The following is a 25,075-nucleotide window of genomic DNA, read 5'->3' as shown; positions in this document are numbered from 1 at the left end:
CCATTTTTCTTAATGTAGAGTTTTTGATACAGCTTATATGTCTTGTATAGCCATAATATTGTATGGGGTTTGTATAATTTTCCCCTTTCATTTTATAGTTTAAAATCACAAAAACACAGAGCAGAACTCAAACTGGCCCCTGAAGGTTGGTCTTTACTGTATGTGCTGGGCTGAAACATACCCACTGCTGCTTTTTGTCATGAATATTGCTGTTTTCTACGCACACAGAGAACCACCTGAGCATTGGCTGTGAACATGAAAATAATTCACTTCGTAGATCTTTTTCAAGTTTTATCTCTGAAAGGCTGAACATAACATTGTGATGTTTTAGTTGCATCTTTCCAAAATAATTAAGAAATATTTCTCCAAGAGTGTGTATCACACATCCCAGGTTGCACAATGGTGCAGCTTCAACTCCTCGAATGCCCACGACCCCCCGAGGCTTCGAGGTCACCCAGGACATGGCATGTACCCTATAGGCTGCAACAATTCTTGCTGATGCTTAAGCAACTCTATTTATATTCTGTCACACACTCTGGGATGATGGAAACACAAAGAGGCCTCAAGCAAGAACGTTCCCACTGCCAACACTCATTTCTCTGCTGCAGCAATAAATGATGATGTAATATGCTACAGTTAAGAGAGTGTTAATGCATGTGGGTTTATGTAAATGTATTGTAAATACTAGATTACTGATCTATTGTGGGTTGTTGGTCTTGGAAGTTGCGCCACTCAATCGGAATTAAACCAATAGTTTGTTTATGCCTCACTGTTTATCTGTTAATAAACAGCAGTGAGTCCGTTCACAGTGTACCGTGAACCCCCGCCTACTTGCGATTCACCATTCACAAACTCACCTACTCACAGTTTTTTTTCTGTGGAGCCTCACTAGGAACTATTCGCTGAATAACTATTTGCGCTTTCTGTAATGCCCTAAGATGGCACCCAAACAACCTGCAAGGCACCATGTTGACGAAGGAGAAGCTAATATAGATAGCTAGAAGCTACGAGACGGAAGATTCCAGTAGAGATTCGACATGCCGGTGAGACTCATTATGGGGTTGACGATGGAAAAAGTAGGGTGGTACACTTTTCAAAATGTAGAGAAATATTATTCGCTATTCGCATCAGGGCTTGGTCTCTAACGTCTAATAATGGGGTTTCACTGTCTCCTCAAATAGTGGCTGATGCTCTAATCAGTTGACCTTAAATAAACAGACACCTCTTCACAAACAAAAACAACAAATATAATAGTTGATGCCTCTTGGTAGGTACGGCAAAGCTGTAATTATGAGAGGAGCACTAAATACGCCAGCACGCTGTAGTAGCCCGACTAACCAATGTAACTACGTGGCAGCCATCTTGGGCAGGTCGACTTTCCCATCGAAGGCAAAGATGGACATTGAAATTAAGTCTTCACTTGGCCATTTCTCGACCGATTTTCATGAAATGTACTTTTATTGTCAATGCCAATGTGTATCCTGACCTCCCTACCCTAGGGTCGCCGTCGGCACGGAGCTCAAAAGGGGCATGTCGAGGCATGGACCTCAAAAGGGGCATGTCATATCTACCTATACATATCTGTGTGGTTGTAATTACCTTCACTAAAGCCATGCATGTTATCTCCAAGTGGTGAAGTTTGGTTTGGTAGGCCAATGCTCCACCTCAATTTGCTTAGCATGTGTTTCACCAAGCGGGTGCATAGCTGATGACAGTGCAGCATAGCAAGATTACTAAAGGTTAATTAGCTATTATGCTGCACACAAATGGGTTGCCAACAGAAGTGATGTCAGCCCCAAGTGTGAATGTTTTTAAGTGCAGGTTAAAAACTCCTTATTTTTTCCTCATCCTTATTTTGAGCATTTCCACTTTTAATTGATATTTCTTGCAATGTACACTGTTTTGGTTATACTTTTATTTTTGTCTTTGCTTTAAATATTTATAAGCAGTTTTTTTCTTTGTTTTTAAATGCTTTTAATCATGTAAAGCACACTGAGTTACCTTGTTGAGTTAACACATCTTTATAAAATATTGCTCATCACTACTTACATTGGAAAGGCTGGTGCATTCAGGGCAGTCGGGCAGGCGTGACTATCATAAGTGACGGTGAGGAAACAAATAAGGAAAAGTTCCGCCTATTACTGCATTTCATGATTGATCATTCATTCATTCGTCTTCCCTACCGCTTATCCTCACTAGGGTCGCAGGCGTGCTTGAGCCTATCCCAGCTGACTCTGGGCGAGAGGCGGGGTACACCCGGAACCGGTCGCCAGCCAATCGCAGATTATTGATCATTTCTAGGAATAATAGGACACACGAACAGATCCAAGTGTGAGCCAGGTAACGTGGAAGTAAAATGTTTTCTGTCAACCAATCAACAGACCTCAGCTTCTGTAGCTCCACCCTGTCCTGGTAGCCTACTCTTTTTTCCCCCCTGGCCACCAATTGAGAAAAGATATAGTCCATTGCAGGAAATTACAAAATTGTACACAAGGAGCAATAGTGTTATTAGCTACTGTAACATATATGGAATAAAGTGCATAATATGCAGTATGGTCCAAATTCAAAATATGTTGTCAGCACTAAATATATCATATTTGCAGATACAAACACACAATAGAAAACACACACAAAGACAGTGGCCCAGTTAATTCTCAGATGAACATGTAAATGTTAGACAAACTGACAGGACCGGAGGGAGGGGGGAAAGTAGAGAGCGGAGGGTGACTGGTGATTGGCTGCTGCAGACATACTGTTGGCGCTTGTCTCTCCAACACTCTACAATGTCGATGCTGTGAGAACATCATAATGGCTCATACCCAGTCACATATATATATATATATATATATATATATATATATATATAAATATGGAAATAATTTGCGCCTCCCAAAATAAATAAAAAAATTGTCTGGAGCAATAGTTTTATTGAATTAATCTATTAAAAACGATGAATACACCAGCCCTACCAGATCCGTCTTTAGCATCTGTGTATTATTTAACAACAAAGGCCATTTATCAGCATCTGCTTCCTCGTTCTTGTTAGAACACAGGCTGCTGACTGCACAAACTGCTGCCCATTGCAATGTGGCCAATGCAATTCATATATTTTTTTTTCCACTTTAGCGACCAGTTCTACCTCGGTGGAGGTCTGTGCTATTCTAATTAGAACCATGAACGTATCATGACCACAAGTTGTTCAGTCCTCTCCAGTCCTGTCCAGAAACACAGTTTAGTTTAGTTAGTTAATCGTGCAAATGCAGCATATAACACATTTTACTGTCATTTTGTGGGATTTATTATGTAGCTGCGAGTGCATGACTTGCCGGTTCCTCTGTATTTGAGGAGGGTATTAATAACGGCTAAGCGAAGAAAGTTGCAGGCTTTTAATCATATATTTTTAACTGTCAGCAAAACTAAAATGGGTACGTCTAAGAATGGAAACGAGGCCAGTAAAGCAGATAAGACGCCACTCAATGCTCCCCACTGAGGTTCTTTTCCAAGTCCACCACACACAATCTCATCAGCAGGCCTCCTCATCCATGGAGATCACACTTGTTTCTCCCCAGCTGTGTGTCAACCTTACCAATAATGGCAGCTGAATAACAAACACAGCCTCAAGAAATCTCACAGGCTCTTGGGACCCCGACCACTAAAAGACTAAGCTTCTTTGTAACAAAAGATACAAAACATACAAGAGATGCTCATACAGTATTGGCTCATGCAAATGTCATGAGTCAAACACTGTTAGAAATCTACTGTGCACAAAGCATGAGCCCTTAAGCACACGGCATATTGTAGGATATTTTTAGTGGCTCCCAGTACCACTACTCCAAGTATCAACCAATCAGCAGCAGCTTGTCACACTGTTTCCATGCTGAGACATTTAAATATTAATGAGGAGAAGATTGAGACCGTACTTTAAGTTGTACAAAACTGGACTCCATAGGATTAGAGAAATAATGGGAGTGACTAGCGTTTTGGGTTTTCTTTTAGTTCTACGACAAATGCCCACATGAAAGTTTTTGAGGTTGTAGAGGAAAAACTCAAGGGAAGAAATTAGATCATTTTCATTTTGACAGTTACACAGTTTAAGGCATTGGATATCAAAAACTTGCCTGTTAAAACCCGACTTTCTGTGAATGTGTCAACAAATCTGCGATAATTCTGTATCACTCAAATTGTATTACAACTAATGCTTTGTAATACCTGGGAAAAACAAGACTACTATGTTTTTTATTTTGCTATGGGGCATTTATGATTGAGCCAACATGAAACCTACCCAGCAACAAGTGGCCTTGCCAATGTGTGATGTGACCAGGAAAAGTAATATTTCTGCTGATCTATATCTGTCATTTCACATATGATGTTTTATATATGATTTGTGTGTTGTGTTGTCTGTGTGGATTTACTTGCACATGAGGCAGTAAAAGAGAGAACTATAATTTACCTGGTGTAGTTTTTTATGCACCAAATATTTCTTTGTCATATAAAAATGCCACTGGATTGTAGTAAAAAGACCAATGATCGATGCGCTTGACTAAAATTCGTCAAATGTTTTATGTTCTCTACTATGAAACGTGAAAAATAGTTTATATAATCAGAGCACATTAGTGTAAAAGTTAAGAGCTCCAAAAAGTTCAAGGCTCTTGTCGTTCCTTCTTTTAGTATTAAAGTGGGATTTGGCAATAAAAGATGCCGGAGTGACTCACTGAATTTTTTTTTCACAATTGAATGGGGAACAAGGCAAAGTCTGCATCTTAATCGAAAATTATACCACCCCCTCCACATTCATGCCCCCCCCCCCCCTTCCCAAGAGTATGATGACGTGCATTTAATGGAACCTGAGCTGCAGAAACGCAGTGTCTGTTTGAAAATTGTAAAGGGAGAGCTCATTGTGACAGCTGAAATGCGGCATCATAAGTTTGTCATTGAAATTAATAATAGTTTTATGCTTACTATCCATACATTCACTTGTCAATTTGTATATAGGAATACAGTATACTGTAAATTCGCTTACATACTCTATTGTAAACTGTGTAAGCGAAACAAAGAATGCAGTAGGATGTGAAGCAGCAACCCAGCAGTAATACTTTCCTTATTTTAATCATGATAATATTGCCATTAATTTATGAATCGGAATGTATCGCCACAACTGAATATAACTACAAATTTAGTAAGGAGGCAATTGTGAGATTTCGGGGGTGTATGAAAACCTTCCCCAAAATGTGTGTCAATCTTTTGGTTTTTTTTCGGCGTTTTCAAGAATATATCTAAAACTTTCCAAGGATGGAGGACAGTAAATAAATCATACATTGTTATATTAAATGTTGATTAAAGAAATAAATATTAAGATAATGTATGGATACTCATGTACACCGGAAACAATAATAAGCATTGTCCAATGAGATCCATAAAGAGAGCTGCATAAGAATTTTTTTAATTGAAAAGAAAGTTTTGCAGGGTTCATATCACTTCTCACGGGAAAAACTCACAAGCCACAAACTATATAGTTAACGCAAGAAAAAAATATAATAAAGAATCAAGTCATTCTGGCATGACTGTGTATGTATTTTTCAACAAGCATTATTTTCCAACCACCATGATTCCCCCCCCCCCGGCATCATAAAGTCTGTAGATGGCGCTGTTGCATTGCGCACGTCATAGTAGAAACACTGTACTGTAGTAAAGTGGTCAGCGAGGCATATGTTGGCGGGTGTACCAAGCAGCAGCAGCATCATGTTACCGCTCTCCAGCTTGCTCCACTGCTGACCGGCACAGGCCCGCGCAGTGGCCCCAAAGATGTCCGGGGAGGGGAAGGGCGCCGTGTGGGACCGGGTCGGGCGGCCCCACCGGGACTGTATGTGTTACCTCGGACCGCCGACTAACTTGATGCCGATGTAAGCATTTTTGTTTACTTTCTTAAACGTGCATGGCGCTTTTTTTTTTTTTTAATATAATAGTTCTAGGCTAGTTGAGTGGACCTGTTGCACCCGGGATATTATTGTGAGGTGCAACAGAATGCACATTCCAGATAATTATTGGAAAGAAGTATTAACTACTAATCTTCTTCTTCTTCTTTTAAGTGCTAATATGATAGAGAAATATTAAACTCCATCTAAAACATTTGTCATTAAAATGGGTTGATGTATCAACATTGCAACTACCACGTGTATGTTCCTTTTTGCATTAATTTGGGATTAATTACAATGTATGTATTTTTAGACTTTAGCATGTTTTTATTTGAATGGAATAGTGTGTTTATACTACAGTCAACCGTCTCCAGTATTGTTTTTCATTATTATAATGTTGTTGCATAACAGCGAGAGACTCATTGCTTTTTGGGAAATACAAGATGCTTTGCAGTTTAATTGGCGCAATATTGTGGCCATTTTACAGTATTATTGTGTTAGTCTAATGCCACCTGCTGGAAATACAACCAATCTCACTTCTTCATAAAAGCCAATTACATGTATGAGCTACTCTGTGCAGTATAAATTAACTGACCTCCACTATGTAGCCTGAACCCATCACTAATATTTCATCAGCATCTCTCCAAATCCCTTGTGATTGATTCTTAGTTTTCTATAAGCCTCGAAAAGGCGTTGCGCAGCCATAGTAGGTCAATATAATGCTTGCAACGCCAGTCACTAACACTTAATGTCTTTCACACAATGGCTGAGCCAAGGCAGGACCAATGAAGGATGATGATTTCTCTACTGTACAGGAGATGAGATGCGGGGGCTCTTTTTGTGTGTGTGTGTGTGTGTGTGTGTGTGTGCAACAATACTAAGCTCCACTCTTATAACCAGAGACAGCTTATTTCGTCACCAAGTAGTTTAAATAGACAGGATTCCTTTCCCTTTTTCAGTTTGTCTCATCACCACTACCGCCTCCTCCTTTGCTCCCTTCTCTTCCCAGCGGGATGCGCAAGTCGCCCCAAGTGAGCCCCAGAAGGCTTTCGGACATCAGCCCTCAACTCAGACAGCTCAAGTATCTTGTGGTGGACGAGGCCATCAAAGAGGACCTTAAGTTTTCCCGCTCAGTTGAGGACATCAACAGCGCATCCATCGAGGAGCGAATATTGCGCATCACCGGATACTATGGCTACCAGCCTTGGAGTGCCAGCTACAAGAGTGAGTCCAGTAGTGTTGGAACATTGCATGTGCACGGGGTGGTTGATATCTGCCATTGGAGAACCATGAAGTCATTTTGGGATATTGAGAAGTCAGGGAGCTGAGTTTACAGATGTAGTTAAACAATCTTTGAGCATGTTTGTTGTGAGTGGAGCAAGAAGGCGGAGAAATGTTCACAGTGAACCCCTGGTTACTGTGAGGGATCAGTATCAGATCCATCCACAATTGGTGAAAATTAGGGGTGGAGAAAAAAATGGTTACCTTTTTTCTGTTTATTAGTAATCAGCAGGAGAACATGTGTTGGTTTTACCAGAAACACTAGTTTCTGACCAAAAGTGGTGAAAATGAGCTTATTCTGAAAAGAAATGCCTAGCAGAAGAGTCACTTTGACGCTAATATTTCTTTTTGCTTTTGTGACACCTCAAACTATAAAACAACAAAAGCAAGACTGAGAAAGGGCTTTTGATGGTAAAATGCTAAAGAGATATACAGTACAACTAAGAAACGCGCCATGAGGGATGGTGAATTGGTGTATGGAATGATCTTTCACATTCACATTTAAAATATATAACGGAGGTCAGTCAGTTCACATAGTAGCAGCATACAAACATACATACAATACATGTCAGAGTTGTAAACATGTTTAAATGGTACCTTTATTAGCATGAGGAACCTCATTCCATTGACTTTTCATCCAATTTGCACTGTACAAACTTTCATATCCGTAGGTAGACACTGCATTGCAGTCTGTTTTTGTTGTTGTTGTTAGGAATAATCCTGCATTAAACTTCCCTCTAACCCATTTAGGCAGCAAGCAAGTAAGTCATTTACTTAATAAATTAAGTGACTCAATACTTTTGTTCAAATATTGTATGTTGACTGAATCCCACAGTTGTAGTTGCAATATAGAACAATTGGATAGTATTTATATCAAATCCATTGATGCAACTCATCCTTTAATTGATTTTTTTTCAAATCATCATAGTTGCTCAAGGTGGGTCCAAATAGCAGAGCGTTTGCTTCAGTGAAGCTTTAGGCATCAGACAGTTGAAACGTTGCTTTGAGCAGTTGGTTCTTTGAATCCTGAATTCTTTTTTCTTTTCTTTTTTTTTTTTTTTTTTCTTTTTTAAACACAGCTTTTATCTTTGCTCTCTTTTAATCTCTGCATCTCTTCAAGAGATTTGCATCATTTTGGGGTGGGGGGGTCTTGGCACTTAACCCCTTTGGGTCTGGCTAGTTGTGGTTGATAAAAGAACATCTTGCTTACTCTGTGGCAACATCACAGCGAAACACAGTTTAGCCTTCCACCTTGTTGTTTGTTATCACTGCCCTCATGTTAGTACGCTCATTAGGATTTGGCTTGCAACGTTTTAACTCTTAATTGGTGCTGTTGTGTGTAAGACACGGGACACTAAAATATTTATATATTGGCCTCTTTAACATTCACAAGGCTAATCAGAAAACATCTACAATACCATACACATATCACGGTATATCTGCTTCTTTACGCCAGTAAGAGAGCAACAATATACTCGATAGTAATTTTCTTTCGGCGGCACGGTGGACAACTGGTTAGAGCGTCTGCCTCACAGTTCTGAGGACCGGGGTTCAATCCCCGCCCCGCCTGTGTGGAGTTTGCTTGTTCTCCCCGTGCCTGCGTGCGTTTTCTCCGGGCACTCCGGTTTCCTCCCACATCCCAAACACATGCATGGTAGGTTAATTGAAGTCTCTAAATTGCCCCTAGATGTGAATGTGAGTGCAAATGGTTGTTTGTTTCTATGTGTGCCCTGCGATTGGCTGGCAACCAGTTCAGGGTGTACCCCGCCTCCTGCCCGATGATAGCTGGGATAGGCTCCAGCACGCCCGCGACCCTAGTGAGGATAAGCGGCTCAGTAAATGGATGGATGGATAGTAATTTTCTTTCCAAGAATCGCTTCATGGTACACTGATTGAGAATATCAACTCATTGACTGCTTTAGTGGTCCACAATATTGGTGGACCAACAAGGTTACCTCATGTGTTGTGTTTGCCTTGTGTCTCTGTTTTTGTGTACTAACTGAGCAAATGTGTACTTTAAGACACACATCGGCTTCCTTGTTCTTGTCTTGCTTCCGACTGTGTCATTGTCAGTTAACAAATGTATACGTACGTACCGCTGCCTATTTGTATTCATCACAATGGCATAAAAGAAAATTTAATTTGACATGGGGACGCCTGGGAGCAAAAAAATTAATAAAAAAAGACCGCAATTTCTGTTACTTTTCTTATTGCAATTTTAAACATGATTTAATAGTATTTTTAAAGAAGGGGGATCTCTAATAATATTTCTAAAATTATATACAGTGGCTGAAATAAGTATTTAACACATCACCATTTTTCTCACTAAATATACTTCCAAAGGTGCTATCCATCCATCCATTTTCTGAGCTGCTTCTCCTCACTAGGGTCGCGGGCGAGCTGGAGCCTATCCCAGCTGTCATCGGGCAGGAGGCGGGGTACACCCTGAACTGGTTGCCAGCCAATCGCAGGGCACATACAAAGAAACAACAATTCACACTCACATTCACACCTACGGGCAATTTAGAGTTGTCAATTAACCTACCATGCATGTTTTTGGGATGTGTGAGGAAACCGGAGTACCCGGAGAAAACCCACGCAGGCACGGGGAGAACATGCAAACTCCACACAGGCGGGGCTGGAATTTGAACCCAGAACTCAGAACTGTGAGGCAGATGTGCTAACCAGTGGTTCACCGTGCCACCCCAAAGGTGCTATTGACCTGAAAATTTCACCAGATGTTGGGAACACCCCGAGTAATCCATACAAAGAAAGTAGAAAAAATAAGATCAGAAATTAAGTTGTGTGGAAAAATGCAAAATGACACAGGGAAAAAGTATTGAACACATGATGAAAGGGTGGTTAAAGAGGCATGGAAAGCCAACACAACACCTAAAATCTATCAATAATCAAACAGCAATCCAGCCCCTTGTCAGTGAAAATTAATATCAGCTGGTTCAGTCCTAATTGATGGCCTACAAAAAGGTTTCATTGCCAAGGTGTAAGTCATGACACATCTCATGATGGGTAAGAGCAGAGAGCTGTCTCAAGACCATCAAAAACTCATTGTTGAAAAACATAACGATGGCATTGGTTACGGGTGCATATTTAAGCTTCTGAACGATCCAGTAAGCACGGTTGGGGCCATAATACGTAAGTGGAAAGCCAATCATAGCACCATAAATTGCCTCGATCAGGTGCTCCTCGCAAGATTTCTGACAGAGGAGTGCAAAGAATAATCAGAAGAGTTGTCCAAGAGACCTGTGGAGAGCTTCAAACAGACCTGGAATTAGCAGTTACTGTTGTCACAAGGAAAACAGTGAGTATTGTACTCTGCCGCCATGGGCTGTATGCACCCTCAATATGCAAGACACCATTGCTAAAAAAAAAGCATGTCAAAGCTTGTTTAAAATTTGCTGAACAACATTTGGACAAGCCAGTTATATATTGGAGAATATTGTCTGGTCAGATTAGAGCAAAATGTAACTGTTTGGATGCCATAATGCACACCACGTTTGGAGGAGAAATGGCACTGCACATCACTCTAAAAATACCATACAATACCAAACAGTGAAGTTGCAGAGGTGGGAACATAATGGTGTTGGGCTGCTTTTCAGAAAATGGTACTGGTAAACTTCACATTATTGGAGGAAGGATGAATGGGCAAATGTAGATTCTTGACAAAAATCTGCTGCTGAGTACGAGCATAATGAAAATGAAATGAGGGTGGTCATTTCAGCAGTATAATGATCCAAAACATACTGCCAAGAAAACTCGCAATTGGTTTCAAAGAACAAAAATAAAGCTGCTAGAATGTCCCAGCCAATCACCTGACTTGAATCCAATCGAAAATCTATGGAAAGAACTGAAACTCAAGGTCCATTCAAGAAGCCCACGGAACCATGACGGTTTGAATACTGCTTGTGTGGAGGAATGGGCCAAAATCACACCAGAGCAATGCATGCGACTAGTGTCTCCATATAGGAGGCGTCTTGAACCTGTTAAACAAACAAACAAACAAACAAAGGCTTTTGTACAAAGTATTAAATAAATACCAGTTGGCGTGTTCGACACTTTTTCCCTGTGTCATTTCACATTATTACACATAACTTAATTTCTGATCTTACTTGTTCTACTTCTTTGTATATATGGATTACTTGGGTTGTTTCCAACATCTGGTGAAATTTTCAGGTCAATAGCACCTTTGGAAGTATATTTAGTGAGGAAAATGGTGACGTGTTAAATACTTTCAGCCGCTGTATGTGGAACAGCTACTAACACTGCTGCTATAAAAGGGAACATCTCCTTTGGTCTCGATAGGCTGTAGTCAAAGTCATTTATCACACAATTACAACAGTTGTGTGGAAAAGACGCAATATTAACAGTAATATTATTTCTTTCTTTCATACCGTGTGTCCTTAGGAGGAGGATAACAATAACCTGGATTCCTGTCATATAGCTATTACTAATAGCATTGGTCGTCATATGCATTGGTGTTGTTTTTGTTTTGTTTTTTGTTTTAAATTCCATCACTTTTTAATGTTCACATTCAGATCCAACAACTAAACAATCAAAGGGGAACCATGAACATTTTACTTCTCACATGCTACAACACACATGGACGCACATTCTGCAAATGAGAGACAATTGCTAATTGGGACACAGTTTGGAAAGCAATTTGAACAATGTGGGTGGTACATCTGTGCAAATTCATTAACCGCCAACCTATTGGAGTGAACTGACTAAACAGAGAAAAAGTCATGTCCAGTGACTACCCACTTAGTGTTGTTCAATGAACGAGAGTTCATGAACGAGTTCATATTTTGTATCAACGTGAACTGAACTTAGTTTATTTCTGCCCGATGAACGTAATTGAGAATGCGCTCATTCCGGCGTCAAAGAACGGTTTTCAAACGAAATTTTCATTCAAGAGTGCCAGGTTTTGTTCGGGACCTTCAGGACAAACCCGTCTGAACACACTATGTATGAGCCTTCATATGTCGGTGGATAAACACTGTATTTAGCAACCGATTTAGTGCGGCCACGGCCGCCATTCATGGCAGACACGTGAGTGTCTTGAGTTACGTTCAGGGAAATAGCCCATCAGCAACATATTGAGAAAAAACAAAAAAGAACTATGAAATAGTTCATTTTGGAACGGTGAATTGAACTTTGAACCAATTCATGTAGAAAATGAACTTTCCCAACACTGTGCACACTCATTATTCAAAGTGCTGTTGAGTCACTTTCCCTCAAGCAGAAAGGCATATCCAAACTCTTTGTGACTCACTTTATAGTCCCTATCTACAGTATGAGAGTTTGGTTTAGACAGAAATGCAGCCAAAGCTGAATTAACAGGTTCTTATTTCGTCAACAAATACTCACGTTGACGCATTAGACAGCAAAACACCTCCGCTCTGTTTTCTGTTTGTCTCTGTGGTTTGATGTCAAAGAAAAGGTCATAGACAAAATGGTGCTCCTGTTTTGCTTCCCCAAAAAATGTTTTTGGTAAATCAAACAACTCAGAAAGATCACGTCAGCTTTGACGTAAATAGACCAAAACGGCACGAGAAGGTTTTCACTTACAGAAGGTCCACTGTCCGCAGAATTAACTTGCCTGTGTGGCATTATCATTAATTCGGAGCAGAGAAAACATTGCTGTAAATCATCAAGAGACAAATGAATATCATGATGCAATTTCAGGTTCTGTTAATATTGTTAGTAAAACAAATGTTTATCTCCAACTACTGGGGATGTCCGCTGTGAGGCAGGGACGTTTAATTTCACATGATTTATGTCTTCTGGATGTCTCCTGCTGATCCTTTATTTACACTTGATTCAGAGAGTTCTAAACCCTTGAAACGAAAATAGCTTTTCGCAGAGATCAAACTTGGTATGTTTTGTGTATGCTAATGCTTGGTGACATTTGCATTAGAAATGTGTAGCAGAGGTATATCAGATTTGAATGAAAATTGACTCGGTGGAATAGGCTGTTCTTGTTGCCATGGTAGCAGATTACACACACAACCGAAAAAATAATGGGGTTGTCTTCCAAAAACCTGCAGTCTCAGCCTCATTTTCTATGTACGGTATGCATGTTGAAAACCCTCGAAGCCACGCTCCAGCTTCCCATGACTCTAAATAAGACATGCTGTATGGAAAACAAATGAATGGTTTCGTCCTTATTGCGTCAAAGTGTCCTGACAGGTGTGTCCACTGAGAAGTGAAACATCCATCCATCCATCCATTTTCTGAGCCGCTTCTCTTCACTAGGGCCGCGGGCGTGCCAGAGCCTATCCAAGCTATCATCGGGCAGGAGGCGGGGTACACCATGAACTGGTTGCCAGCCAATTGCAGGACACAGACAAACAAACAACCATTCGCACTCACGGGCAATTTAGAGTTTTCAATTAACCTACCATGCATGTTTTTGGGATGTGGATGGAAACCAGAGTGCCTGGAGGAAACCGACGCAGGCACGGGGAGAACATGCAAACTCCACACAGGCGGGGCCGGGGATTGAACCCGAGTCCTCAGAACTGTGAGGCAGACGCTCTAACCAGTCGCCCACCGTGCCGCAGAAGTGAAGCAGTTTTTATAATTCAGTATAACAAACATAGCACCCTCTTATGCTGCAAATGTTGAGGTTGACGAGGCATTCAATGAGGTTGGCTTCTAATTTCAACTCAGCGTTTGGTCTCGATGAGACGTAGAGTGCAGGACCAGGTTGAAGAGTTTAGATGGTCATTTGACTGTGACAGCCCTGACAAGGCAGACTGACAATTGGAATGTCCTTGTAATTCAGCCAGCTAGAGAAAGTAGTTGTGTGGATATGTTCTGTTGAGGATTTAGTAGAAATTTGTGCATTGTGTTTAAAATTGGACTATCTTCAAACCACATGATCACCAGTGAGAATGTGCAAACCCTCACATCCACCCATCCATCCATTTTCTGAGCCGCTTATCCTCACAATGGTCGCCGGAGTGCTGGAGCCTATCCCAGCTATCATCAGGCAGGAGGCGGGGTACACCATGAACTGGTTGCCAGCCAATTGCAGGACACAGACAAACAAACAACCATTCGCACTCACATTCACACCTGCGGGCAATTTAGAGTCTTCATTTAACCTCCCATGCATATTTTTGGGATGTGGGAGGAAACCGCAGCGCCCGGACAAAACCCACGCAGGCACGGGGGGAACATGCAAACTCTACACAGGCGGGGCCGGGGATTGAACCCCAGTCCTCAGAACTGTGAGGCTCTAACCAGTCGCCTACCGTGCTGCTCAAACCCTCACGGTGATGTGAAAAAAGTTGTGCTGTATTTTGGCACAAAACAGGGAACAGTTTTTTCCTCAATATGTTTAATATTTTGTATATTTAGTTAAAGAAGTGATTTAAATGTATGCAATGCTTTATAGTTAATTTTTTGGAGTACAGTGTTCCACAGCATATTTGCAAATTCAACTGTTCACATTTTTTTCTGCTCTTTCTGAAAGGCCTGAAAATGCCACAAAATGGTGCCAAAGCCCTTTGGTGCCATCTTGTGGCATCTTGGTGCAGAGGAACACTGTTGAAGTGAGGGGAGGAGCTTCTGTCAGACAGAAAAGCAGTGCTCTGGTGCCATCGTGTGACAGCAAACACTAACTGATGGATTTTTGCTACTTGCAGCAAGCAGGGCTCAGTCCCGATTTACTGTACTTTACTGTGGGTGTGTATGTGCTCTGCGATTGGCTGGCGAACAGTACGGGGTGTACCCCGCCTCTCGCCCGAAGATAGCTGGGATGGGCACCAGCACGCCCGCGGCCCTAATGAGGATAAGCGGTGCAGAAAATGGATGGATCGATGTGGCCAGCATGTCTATTTTATTTTATTGGTCTACGATGGGGAAGTTATCAACTCTGCCTAGTGGCCTGGAAATGAGTGCAGTAGTTTATTTACACAGCTGCATACTGCCGCAAACCAGACTACAAACATATTTCTACAAGTACATCATGTTTACCTTTCAAAATTCTACTTAACTTCTCATTCTATGGATGCACTCATTAAATATTTATTCATGAAAAATAATCATCACTATGATGTCCGATGTTCCCTCTTCTCACACTTTTTCTTTGTTGTCATCCGCAGTCTGTACCCTCAGTGCAGGGTTGTGGAAATGCATCCTGGGAAATACTGTCAATCAAAAGCTGAAACAGAAGCAAAGGAGGCAATTAAGAGTATAAATATTTTGGCCAGAAAAACATCACAGAAAAGTCTGTGTAAGTTATTTGTTGCCGTTAAGTGAAGAATTTTAAGTGGCATAGAGAAAGATTGATACAATGAGTACATAAAACAACAATTTTATGCTATATTTCCCCAGTGATGTGAACCTGTCACGGTGTGCATTCGGCTGGAAGAAAAAGCTCTTCATGCATAGTGGAGAAAAAGTTGCAGGCTGGTGCTCACTCACATCATCCTCATGAACAGCGTCGCCATGACAGCATGTTCATGCGTCCATGTTCACACTGTTCTGCTCTAAACAGGAAATAAGAGAATTACAAAAGCACTGCCATCAATGTATTTTTCTCTGGGCCTCTGTATTTCTGCATGCATATTTGAAACACTATTTCATGTTGTAGTGCTAATTTGCAGAATATACAGAACATGCCATACCCAAAGGTTTTGCTCATCATTGCATATTTAATAATACGTAGATGCAAATGGAATTGGAGGTTCTGGATCATCTACACATGCAGTCCTTGTTTTCTTAAACTTGGGGGTATTCGTGCAATTTGTGGTTGTGGATGTGAGGTTTTCATGGTTCCAGACTGGAACCGTTTAGCAGCAAATGAGTAAAAGAAATACAGTACCAACATTCAGTTTTGAGGATATGGGTGGTATTCTTTGCCCATCTTACATACTGTATACAATACAGCAACGGGCCACAAAATTGTGCCTGCTTGCACAGTCTAAGGAGATGACAATTTGTCCCTTTAAAAGGATGATAATACTCAATTTCTATTGACACAATCAGAAGTATTAACTGAACAATATGTTCTTTCGTGATTGTGGTTGAGCGTTCGTTTTACAGTTACGTGTAGAATTGCACTGCATCATACGTAGAGGTGTTTCTAATATTTTGGTTACATCATTAAGCAACATAAGAGAATTCACACATTACACTAATATTAGACAGCTCTCTGTATAATGCAGTACAATTTTAAACCAGTGCATACTACACTTGTATGTATATACATACACATAGCATACAGGTATTGTTAATGAATACCTCTCTGACAGTGTCAATCATTATTATTGTCTTATCTTCATTATTTTCTAAAGTATGGCTTTTATATTAATTTTAAATAGCATAAAATACTAAGTTATGTCTGTTTTTCCAGAATGAAATATCTATTTTAAGAATACTGTGTTTCTGCAAATAGTGGCACATAGTTGTTTACTCAATTGAAATTGGGGAGAGGATTCTCTGAATTATATTAAACAATATTTCTGGTAGGCTATATTAAAATGTACAACTATGATGGAGAAATGCAATGAAATGTTGGTTGCGTAGCTATTTGGAATGCACACGACATTGGTGAGTGACACAAGTCTCGCGGGAATGCTAATCAACATGAATGACGCTGACTCCACATAACGTAGGATCACCTGCAATATTGTGCAAGTGCCTTATATTTACAACATATTGTAAGGCTCCACACTTGAATTCATCTGATACGACTGTTTCGATGCCTTCGGGGATGTGGATTTTTTTGCTTTGCAACCAAGTCAATGACAGCGGCCTCTATAGTGGAGTATTTATTTATTTATTTAGAAATTTTACATTGAATACTGTGTAACTGTATGTGTGTGTGTACTGTATAACATACAGTAGCTGTTGCCATGTTCTTTAGACATAATGAGAATGAAACAACAATGCCTCTGCTGGTTGTAGCTAAGTAGTGCACACAAATTGCTTCAGTTACATGAAGATGCTATTAAGCAACAATCAACAGAACTGAGAGAATTATTGACGATCAATTAAGCGACCCGCTGATTATTATGCCCATTGCAATGGACTTAATAATAATTTGAAGTGGAAAATGTAGCACCTTTTTATGTTGTTTTTTACGGGTTGCAGTATACTGTTGAGGCAACGCCATGTCCGTAAATAAAGTCATGCTTAGAATACTCCATAAATGGACATTTTGTCCATCTCTGGTACACTCAAAGCTGCCCGTGTTACATAACATCACATGCATAACACAGAGCAATGCATAGATAATCACACACCTGTTCATGCTCGCTGCAAATCAGCTTTATGATTTTAAAATACACTGGCCTATATTTCATCTAGGGAGTGGAGGGCTGCTGTACAGGGGAGATTTTGACCCTTTTTCGAATACCATTTTGATGTTTTTGACATTTCGTTGTGGGATAGCAGATTGTATTTTTAAGTTTTGTACTACAGCATGCGAGTTATCTAATTTTAATTTGGAGACAAAAGTAAACAATGCAACTACCATGCCTTGATTTTAGTGCATCCTTTTCAACTAACGGAAATGCTGTTTCATGGCAGCCAAGTCCTGCAGACACCCTTTCACCTCTTTTCATCGAGCGTTAATTAGAAGAGGCGACGCATGATCCCCACCCAGATGTAATTAATCAGCTGTGGCCACACACAGCACTTTGCGGTCATAGAGGTACAGCAATAGGGCAACACAGTAGGCAAAGTGTAAATGAGGTTGTGCCAGCAATTTAGAATCTGAGCATATTGATAGGAGAATCTTGCTTGGTAAGGTTCTTGTGACAGCGAACTGTTTCGGAGCAGGATTCCACTCCATGTAAATCAACACATCCACTGTATAGATAAAGAAGGATAATAGCCAACAATAGCCAACTCCAAACAAAATGCAGCAGTTTTCACCAATAAGTACACCGACTCCAGGGTGAACGCTCTTATCAGCGGTGACTCATGTTACCAGAGGCTGACAGTAAATAAATGGTGACTAATTCACATTTGTTTTAGACCTGATGCTTTGTCCTGTGGTGTAAATGGATGACAAAAACAAGAGCATAAAATATTCCATCGGGAAAAGGTTGCCTTGTGATGTTCATGCCAGTGGGTGATTCAGCATACTGTAGAGATTTATTGTATGCAGTGATTCCCAACCAGGGTCCATGGGAATGTATGTACTGTATGTATGTATTATGCCGTGACAGAGCAAAAGGGTTGCCATGAGAAATTGTCTAATTTCATTTAATTTGTCCCAAAAATTTATTTTATAATTACTTACAAATATATATTTGTTCATCACACTATGTCAACGACATATAGTGACATGCAGAACAGGTAAATGACCTTCTATTAGATGTCAGATGGTACAGTAAACCTGTGCAGCCACCTTTTGCTATTTATACAACAGAATAAGTCCTGGCTTCCTGGCGGTATGAATATCTGCATTCTGTTCAATTAAAGGCCTAGATTTCATACAGAGTAAACAATTTGTGAGTAAATTGAGACAAAGTCATTTTTAGTTCAGTCTTCAGACTTTTTGTGACATTTATGTTTGGGGGTATGCTGTAAGATTTTTCTAATGTTAAAATTGGTGCCATGGCTCAATTAAGGTTTGGAAACACTAACAACTTGGGAAAAACATAACTATCCATCCATTTTCTGAGCCGCTTCTCCTCACTAGGGTCGCGGGCATGCTGGAGCCTATCCCAGCTGTCATCGGGCAGGAGGCGGGGTACACCCTGAACTGGTTGCCAGCCAATCGCAGGGCACATAGAAACAAACAACCATTCGCACTCACAGTCATGCCTACGGGCAATTTAGAGTCTCCAATTAATGCATGTTTTTGGGATGTGGGAGGAAACCCACACAGGCACGGGGAGAACATGCAAACTCCACACAGGTGGGACCGGGGATTGAACCCCACTCCTCAGAACTGTGAGGCTGACGCTCTAACCAGTCGTCCAACTGGCCGCGAAAAACATAACTAAAAACACTTAAATCATCTTCCCCACTGAAATGAATGGAAATGACATGAATCCTTTCCAGCCCCCCAAATAACACCAACAAAGAATTTAGGACCGTTTATTTTGTTTATTTTTTATTTTATTTTTAAATAAGAAAAATAGCAATATACAGGACTGTATAAAATACTTTATAACATAATTACATAGAAAGTAAGGAATTAAACAATTTGTGCATCATGATAATTCAGTGGGCAATATGCTGCTCCTTCGGCCACCAGGGGGCAGTATATTATAATCTGACATACTACATGTATATTTGATGATGAAACACAGAAGAAGACCCATCACAATTAAGCTGCAATAATATATATAATATATGCCTGTGAGCAATGTTGTATGTTTTGTCTGCATGTCTTGCCACAGTTTGTGTTCAAAATAAGTTGTTTAAAAGATTTTAACTATCGCCATATCGATGCTAGTTTTGTTAGCTCAGCGGTGTTTCTCCTTATGTGGTAGCATTAAGATGGCAAAGATGTGGTTTGGTTAAATGCATAATGTGTAATTGTCTTTGTTTTATGTTTGTCTTTATAGTAAACCTCAACTGAAAGTGTCAATAAAGAGCTTGAAGCTTGAAACCTCAATTAGCTCCTCACATGCAAATTGGTGATAATGAATTCAAGGAACAATATTTAGTAGTTGTATGACATCTTTGAACTGTGCATTGGCTTGACATTAGGAGAATAGCATCTATGTCATTGCCACGGCAACCCAGCGCACCATCTTCACCACTCTAATATTGGTGGACCAGCCTGGACACTCTCAAATTGTTTTAGCACTAGCATCCAAGCTAATGCTACAACTCAAAATGATGTAGCCGACAGTAAAATGATCAGAGAATGTTTATCAAAGGATGATGTAGCTCAAACACACAGCTGGTAGTTCTTATAGAATATACTGGATGTGTATTTATATAGTAGAGTGAGGCTACCCAGCTAATCTGATTTATTTATTTATTTTGGCAGTTAATTGGATTTCTTTTCGAATCAGAAAAAAACTTATCTGTACTTTTTGGTCTCCATTTGGTTGCTGGCTAGTATGGAAGCTAAACAGAGCCGCTACTGTATACACGTTGCAGTCTATTGAGTGGTCCACGGAGAATAATAAGATTATTGACGTGTTTTTTCTGCGTCCCAGTTCCATCAAACTAATATTTTCTTGTCATGAACAAGACATGCCAAGAAAGACAAATTGGTGGCTGTCCTCCATTGTTGTCATTTGTTTACTGTGTGACCCTTTGTTTTTTTTTTAGGCAACTCTGCAACACACCCCAGGGTGGAAACTCAACCCAGATTGGGATTTACTGTTCCAAACATTACTGTGTTGAGCTGAAGGAGCATGATTTCATGAATGTGCCGACAGGAGCAAAACGGCAGCACTGACAGATGTCTGGTGTGTTGTGAGTGTCATTGTTAGCAGTGACAGTGTGACCAGTCATCCTTTGGGATGCGGGAGATGTGCACAAGCGTATCTGATTTTCTCGTTCCTCAGGGCATGGAGAAGTCTATTAAAAAAGTGAACAAAAGAAGAGTTTTCTCTCATTTCAATTTTAATCGCTTTGAGGTATTGGTGTAGTATGTTACAAATTTAAGTTGTTACAAAAGAAAATGTTCTTTAAGCTTTGATGGATTATTGTCATACAACCTTTTCTTTTAACAACAATATGCAACGCTCTGGGTACTCTGGCTTCCTCCCATATTCCAAAAACATGTTAAATTAATTGAAGACTAAGACTGTCCGTAGGTGTGAATGGTTGTTTGTCTATATTTACTGTATATAAATAGTCCAGAATGTATCCAGAACGTCTCTTGCCCAGAGTCAGCTGGGATAGGTGCCATCTTGCCTTACCCATGATCCTAATGAAGGTCAGCGGTACAGAAAATGGATGACTGGATGGGATAATCTCTGAATGTTCTGAATTCCTGTTTTGATGCCAGCATTGTATTGAATTGTACTGCTCAGGAGATTTGTGCCATTGCAGAGGTATTTGTAGATGTTGCTCAACTTCCATTTGCTGATGCCATGTTGTTCTTTCGACTGCAAAGTGAATAAAAATTGCCTCTGCCTGTTGCAGCCAAGTCGTGGACTCCATTTTGCATCAATTGCTTCAAGAAATCATCCATCCATCCATTTCCTGAGCCGCTTATCCTCACAAGGGTCGCGGGAGTGCTGGAGCCAATCCCAGCTATCATCGGAGGAGGTGGGGGGAGGGGGGGGTTGAGAAAGAAAACAAAAAAAGCTAATCGCGGGCTAAAAGCTAGGTGGCCACAGTTAGAGGAACGAGTTCGCACATGGGAGCTTGAACAATGTGGCTTGTCAACAGTGCAGTTGTGTCTCCACGCCCAGGTAGTTGCCAAGGCGATTAATTTAAATTACTTTGCAGGAGAACCTTCTTGGTGTTACCGCTTCATGCAACGCCATCGTAGCTGTAGCCTAACAGCTACGTAGTCCCACTGCTTATTTGGTGTTGAGAAAACACTGTCCCAACTCTGTCTGTTGTGACTGCTCACTTCATGCTTACGGGTTGCTTTGAGGAAAAACAACAACACTGCGTCTGAAAAGTATTGGTCGATTCATGGATCGAACGCCTGTTTTGCCGTTCAGTTCCTTGACAAAGAACAGCAATATTGAACAATTGGACATGTTAGAGAATTTCAAATAAAGTTCACCTCACGGTTATTGTGCATTTTAGGTTCATCCTGCAAATTCACCTGAAAGCTGAATATCCCTAACCTTTTGTGCATAACTGGGATATTGGACATTTAATACGTGACTTACTGTGGGGTTGACAAGTCTACATTGTATTTGAAAACTAAAACTAATACTCCCATCAGAGCATTAACAGTCCACCAATCGATGGAACATTCTCTTTCGCACGCACGCACGCACGCACGCGCGCGCGGCTTTTTGAAGAGAGTCCAAAGCAACTGCTGCTGTCGTAGTTGGAGTGTTCGGCCGAGAGGTGATCAGAAGGCAGCTTGATGGGTGTTGAAAGCGACCCACTGAACACTTCAAAGACACAAGCCAACAGCTCGGGATCTTAATGATTCCATGATTATGCAGAAAATTAACCTCTTCATCCTTTCTATCATTTGTGAGAAACTATTCCTTCTCCATAGTGGGAAAGAATTGTCGGTGATGCTTCTTCAATGTTAGTTGAACTGACTCAAATAATTTACGACAAAATGAAAGTCCCATTTGTCTTCCAGCCTTGAACAAAAGTACTGTACAAGGATTGATATAAAGTGGGCCGAATTTGGTTGTAGAGTCTCAGGTGCATTACTCTTAATTTTCTCGTCACAATTGAGCATATGATGATCACATTTGTTTGAATTATGTCCTTGGCAAGGTGACTATATTAACTTCCTCCTTGAGATTCTGTTCTTTTGGGAAAAGAGAGTGAAGTGTGTTAAATCCTATTCCGGATCTTGGACTTTGTTAGTATTCTGGTCAGTTGTGTTTTTTCAAGTACAGAGATGTTTACGAAGTCAACATGGTAGCATGACGTTGTTTCTCTCTGTGACGCTTTCAAGCTTTTCAGGATCAAATGCCATCTAGCGGGGGGGGGGGGGGGGGGGGGGGGGGGGGGGGGGGTCATAAAAAACTCCGCCACCATGCCGGAGGGTGAAATAAATCATACGTTGAAGAAAGAAAGGCATTTTGTGCAAAAAAATGAAATGTGTGTTCCATTTTCCTGTTCATTCTAAAATTAGCCTCAGCATAACCTGCGATGCTCTACTACCTAGCAGTGACTTTGTGTGTGTCACATAGAGACACCCTCATTGACATTCAGTTATTTTGGATTATTTGTTTCACCTTTTATCCAGATGAGGCCATTGAGAAAACGTTCTCATTTGCGATGCTGACCTGGCTGAAGACAGCAGAGCAAAACAAAGTAATAATGTACATGCCTCAGACATGCATAAAACAGAGAAAATAAATTTGAGAGTCACTAATTATTATAATTTAACTAATGTTCTATTTTTCAGGCCAATGGGCACAGTATGTCTGTGTAAGGGCTATGTGGGTTTTCTCCGGGTACTCCGGCTTCCTGCCATAAAAAATATTATTTTGACAAGGGGCTCCTTTGGCCTTTAATATTTCTCTAACGCTGTTCTTGAACAACCCATCTCAAATGGAAGTAGGCCTTTCAGTTTGTGAGAATGGGAGCCATGATTAGTCTGAATATAATAGAAAAAGGGAGTTTTGCACATTAAAAGAACCACTATGTGTTTGTTACAATATGTCTGCTCTTCCATACTATGGTTGGCTGGTGCCGCCCTTGCCCAAAGTTAGCTGTGATAGGGTCCACCTCACCCACTTTTCACACCACTTATTGCATTGGGCGTTATGTATCTGAGCATATATTGCTTATCCATCCATCCATTTATGAATGGCTTATCCTCACTAGGGTCACGGGTGCTGGAGCCTATCCTATCCTAGCTGACTCTGAGCGAGAGGCGGGGTACACCCTGAACTGATCGCCAGCCAATCGCAGGGCACATGTAAACATACACACCGACGGACAATTTAGAGTCTTCAGTTAACCTACCATGCATGTTTTTGGAATGTGGGAGGAAACCAGAGTACCCGGAGAAAACCCACGCAGCCACGGGGAGAACATGCAAACGCCACAGCATAATTATGTATTACTTTGGGAAATTTAAGTAGATTCTATTACAGAACTTTACTCATATGAGTATTGTTTTGTTTTGCTGTGCCATATTTCCTCTTCATGAGATTTTCATGACAATGTTTCCTTACCTGGTTAATTCAATGTTATACAATTGTTCTCCTAAATAGTTTTGTACAATATAATGAAACACGTACATTTTTGTTCGTGCTATAGTTGGTTATATCTGTGACATTTTGATAATGGGTTTAAGCATTCCTGTCTTTTAAATCAATGTGTATGTAAAGTGGCACTAAGCAGTTTTGTTACTAAGTGCTGAAAAAATAAGCAAAGTGCTGAAAACATATGCAAAGGCTTAGAACAATATAGTGCTGAATTGTTGAGATATAGCTTAAGCATCATTTTCTGGGGCGTATACTTTCTAGCGCGAGTTCCCTCCCTCACTACATAAGGACAAAGTGATGTCGTTTCGTTTGGCTATGCTGCTCAGTTGTGAGTTAGCTGTGCTTAGTGTCCATAACAAGACCCATTTAACACTCCAGCATGCAGTTAGCAAGACAACGATGGCCACACCCGAAAATGCGTCTTCGCTGGATGCCTCCATTTACAGAACAGTTCGGTGATGTCATTTGAGCACCCAAAAAATGAGGAAATAAAAAAGCGATTTTGTAAACCTTCACCAGAGACAACCTGGTTTCCTAGTGAATGGAGCAGTGCCGACTGTCTGACTACCTGGGCTTCCTCCGACTGTCCCGCTGTCGTCAGGTGCCGTGTTCGGCTGTGACATTACGTCACCAACAACGAGGGTAAATTGACTTGTGTGCAAATGTTTACGATTATAGTCCACAATAACCGTTCAATCTTGGAATTGAGCCTCCTAACGTGATTTTACATCTTATTATCTATCACCCACTTAGTATGTTTGATTCCTTTTGGCGCATCCATTCAACACGGCCACAGCGCATGAGAACTGAGAGGTGCCCCTTATAATTCAAGTTTTAAAACCTGATTTTATACAGTATACTTAGCGATATTTTAATTTTATTTTCTTCCTTCAAATTTGGCAGGCTTGTTAACATTATTATTGTCTGTGCTGTGTCGAACTTACATGACATTTCTTTGGGCCTGTTTAGTGCCACTTTAATGTTTGAGCATGGTACGCCTTTTTGTTGGAAGTTCCTCATGAGCACTGACCCCCCCCCCCACCCCGCCCACCCCAACTCCATAAA

General features: G+C 40.7%; 1 protein-coding gene across 3 annotated transcripts in view; it reads left to right on the top strand.

Annotated features, from left to right (window-relative positions):
• Positions 1–5,722: 5,722 nt before the first annotated feature.
• Positions 5,723–25,075, top strand: part of slc35f3b (solute carrier family 35 member F3b) — a 47,938-nt gene continuing 28,585 nt past the window's right edge. For all 3 annotated transcript variants that reach the window (XM_061690430.1, XM_061690431.1, XM_061690429.1), the window contains exons 1-2: positions 5,723–5,900; positions 6,922–7,136. In XM_061690430.1, coding sequence (XP_061546414.1) covers positions 5,803–5,900; positions 6,922–7,136 — 313 coding nt within the window. In that variant the 5' untranslated portion in view covers positions 5,723–5,802. The remainder of the gene's footprint in view (positions 5,901–6,921; positions 7,137–25,075) is intronic.

The sequence above is a fragment of the Phycodurus eques genome, chromosome 11 (genome assembly GCF_024500275.1).
Source record: "Phycodurus eques isolate BA_2022a chromosome 11, UOR_Pequ_1.1, whole genome shotgun sequence".
NCBI lineage: Eukaryota > Metazoa > Chordata > Actinopteri > Syngnathiformes > Syngnathidae > Phycodurus > Phycodurus eques.
Note: the sequence above shows the minus strand (reverse complement) of the source record. Positions and strands in the feature narration are given on the sequence as shown.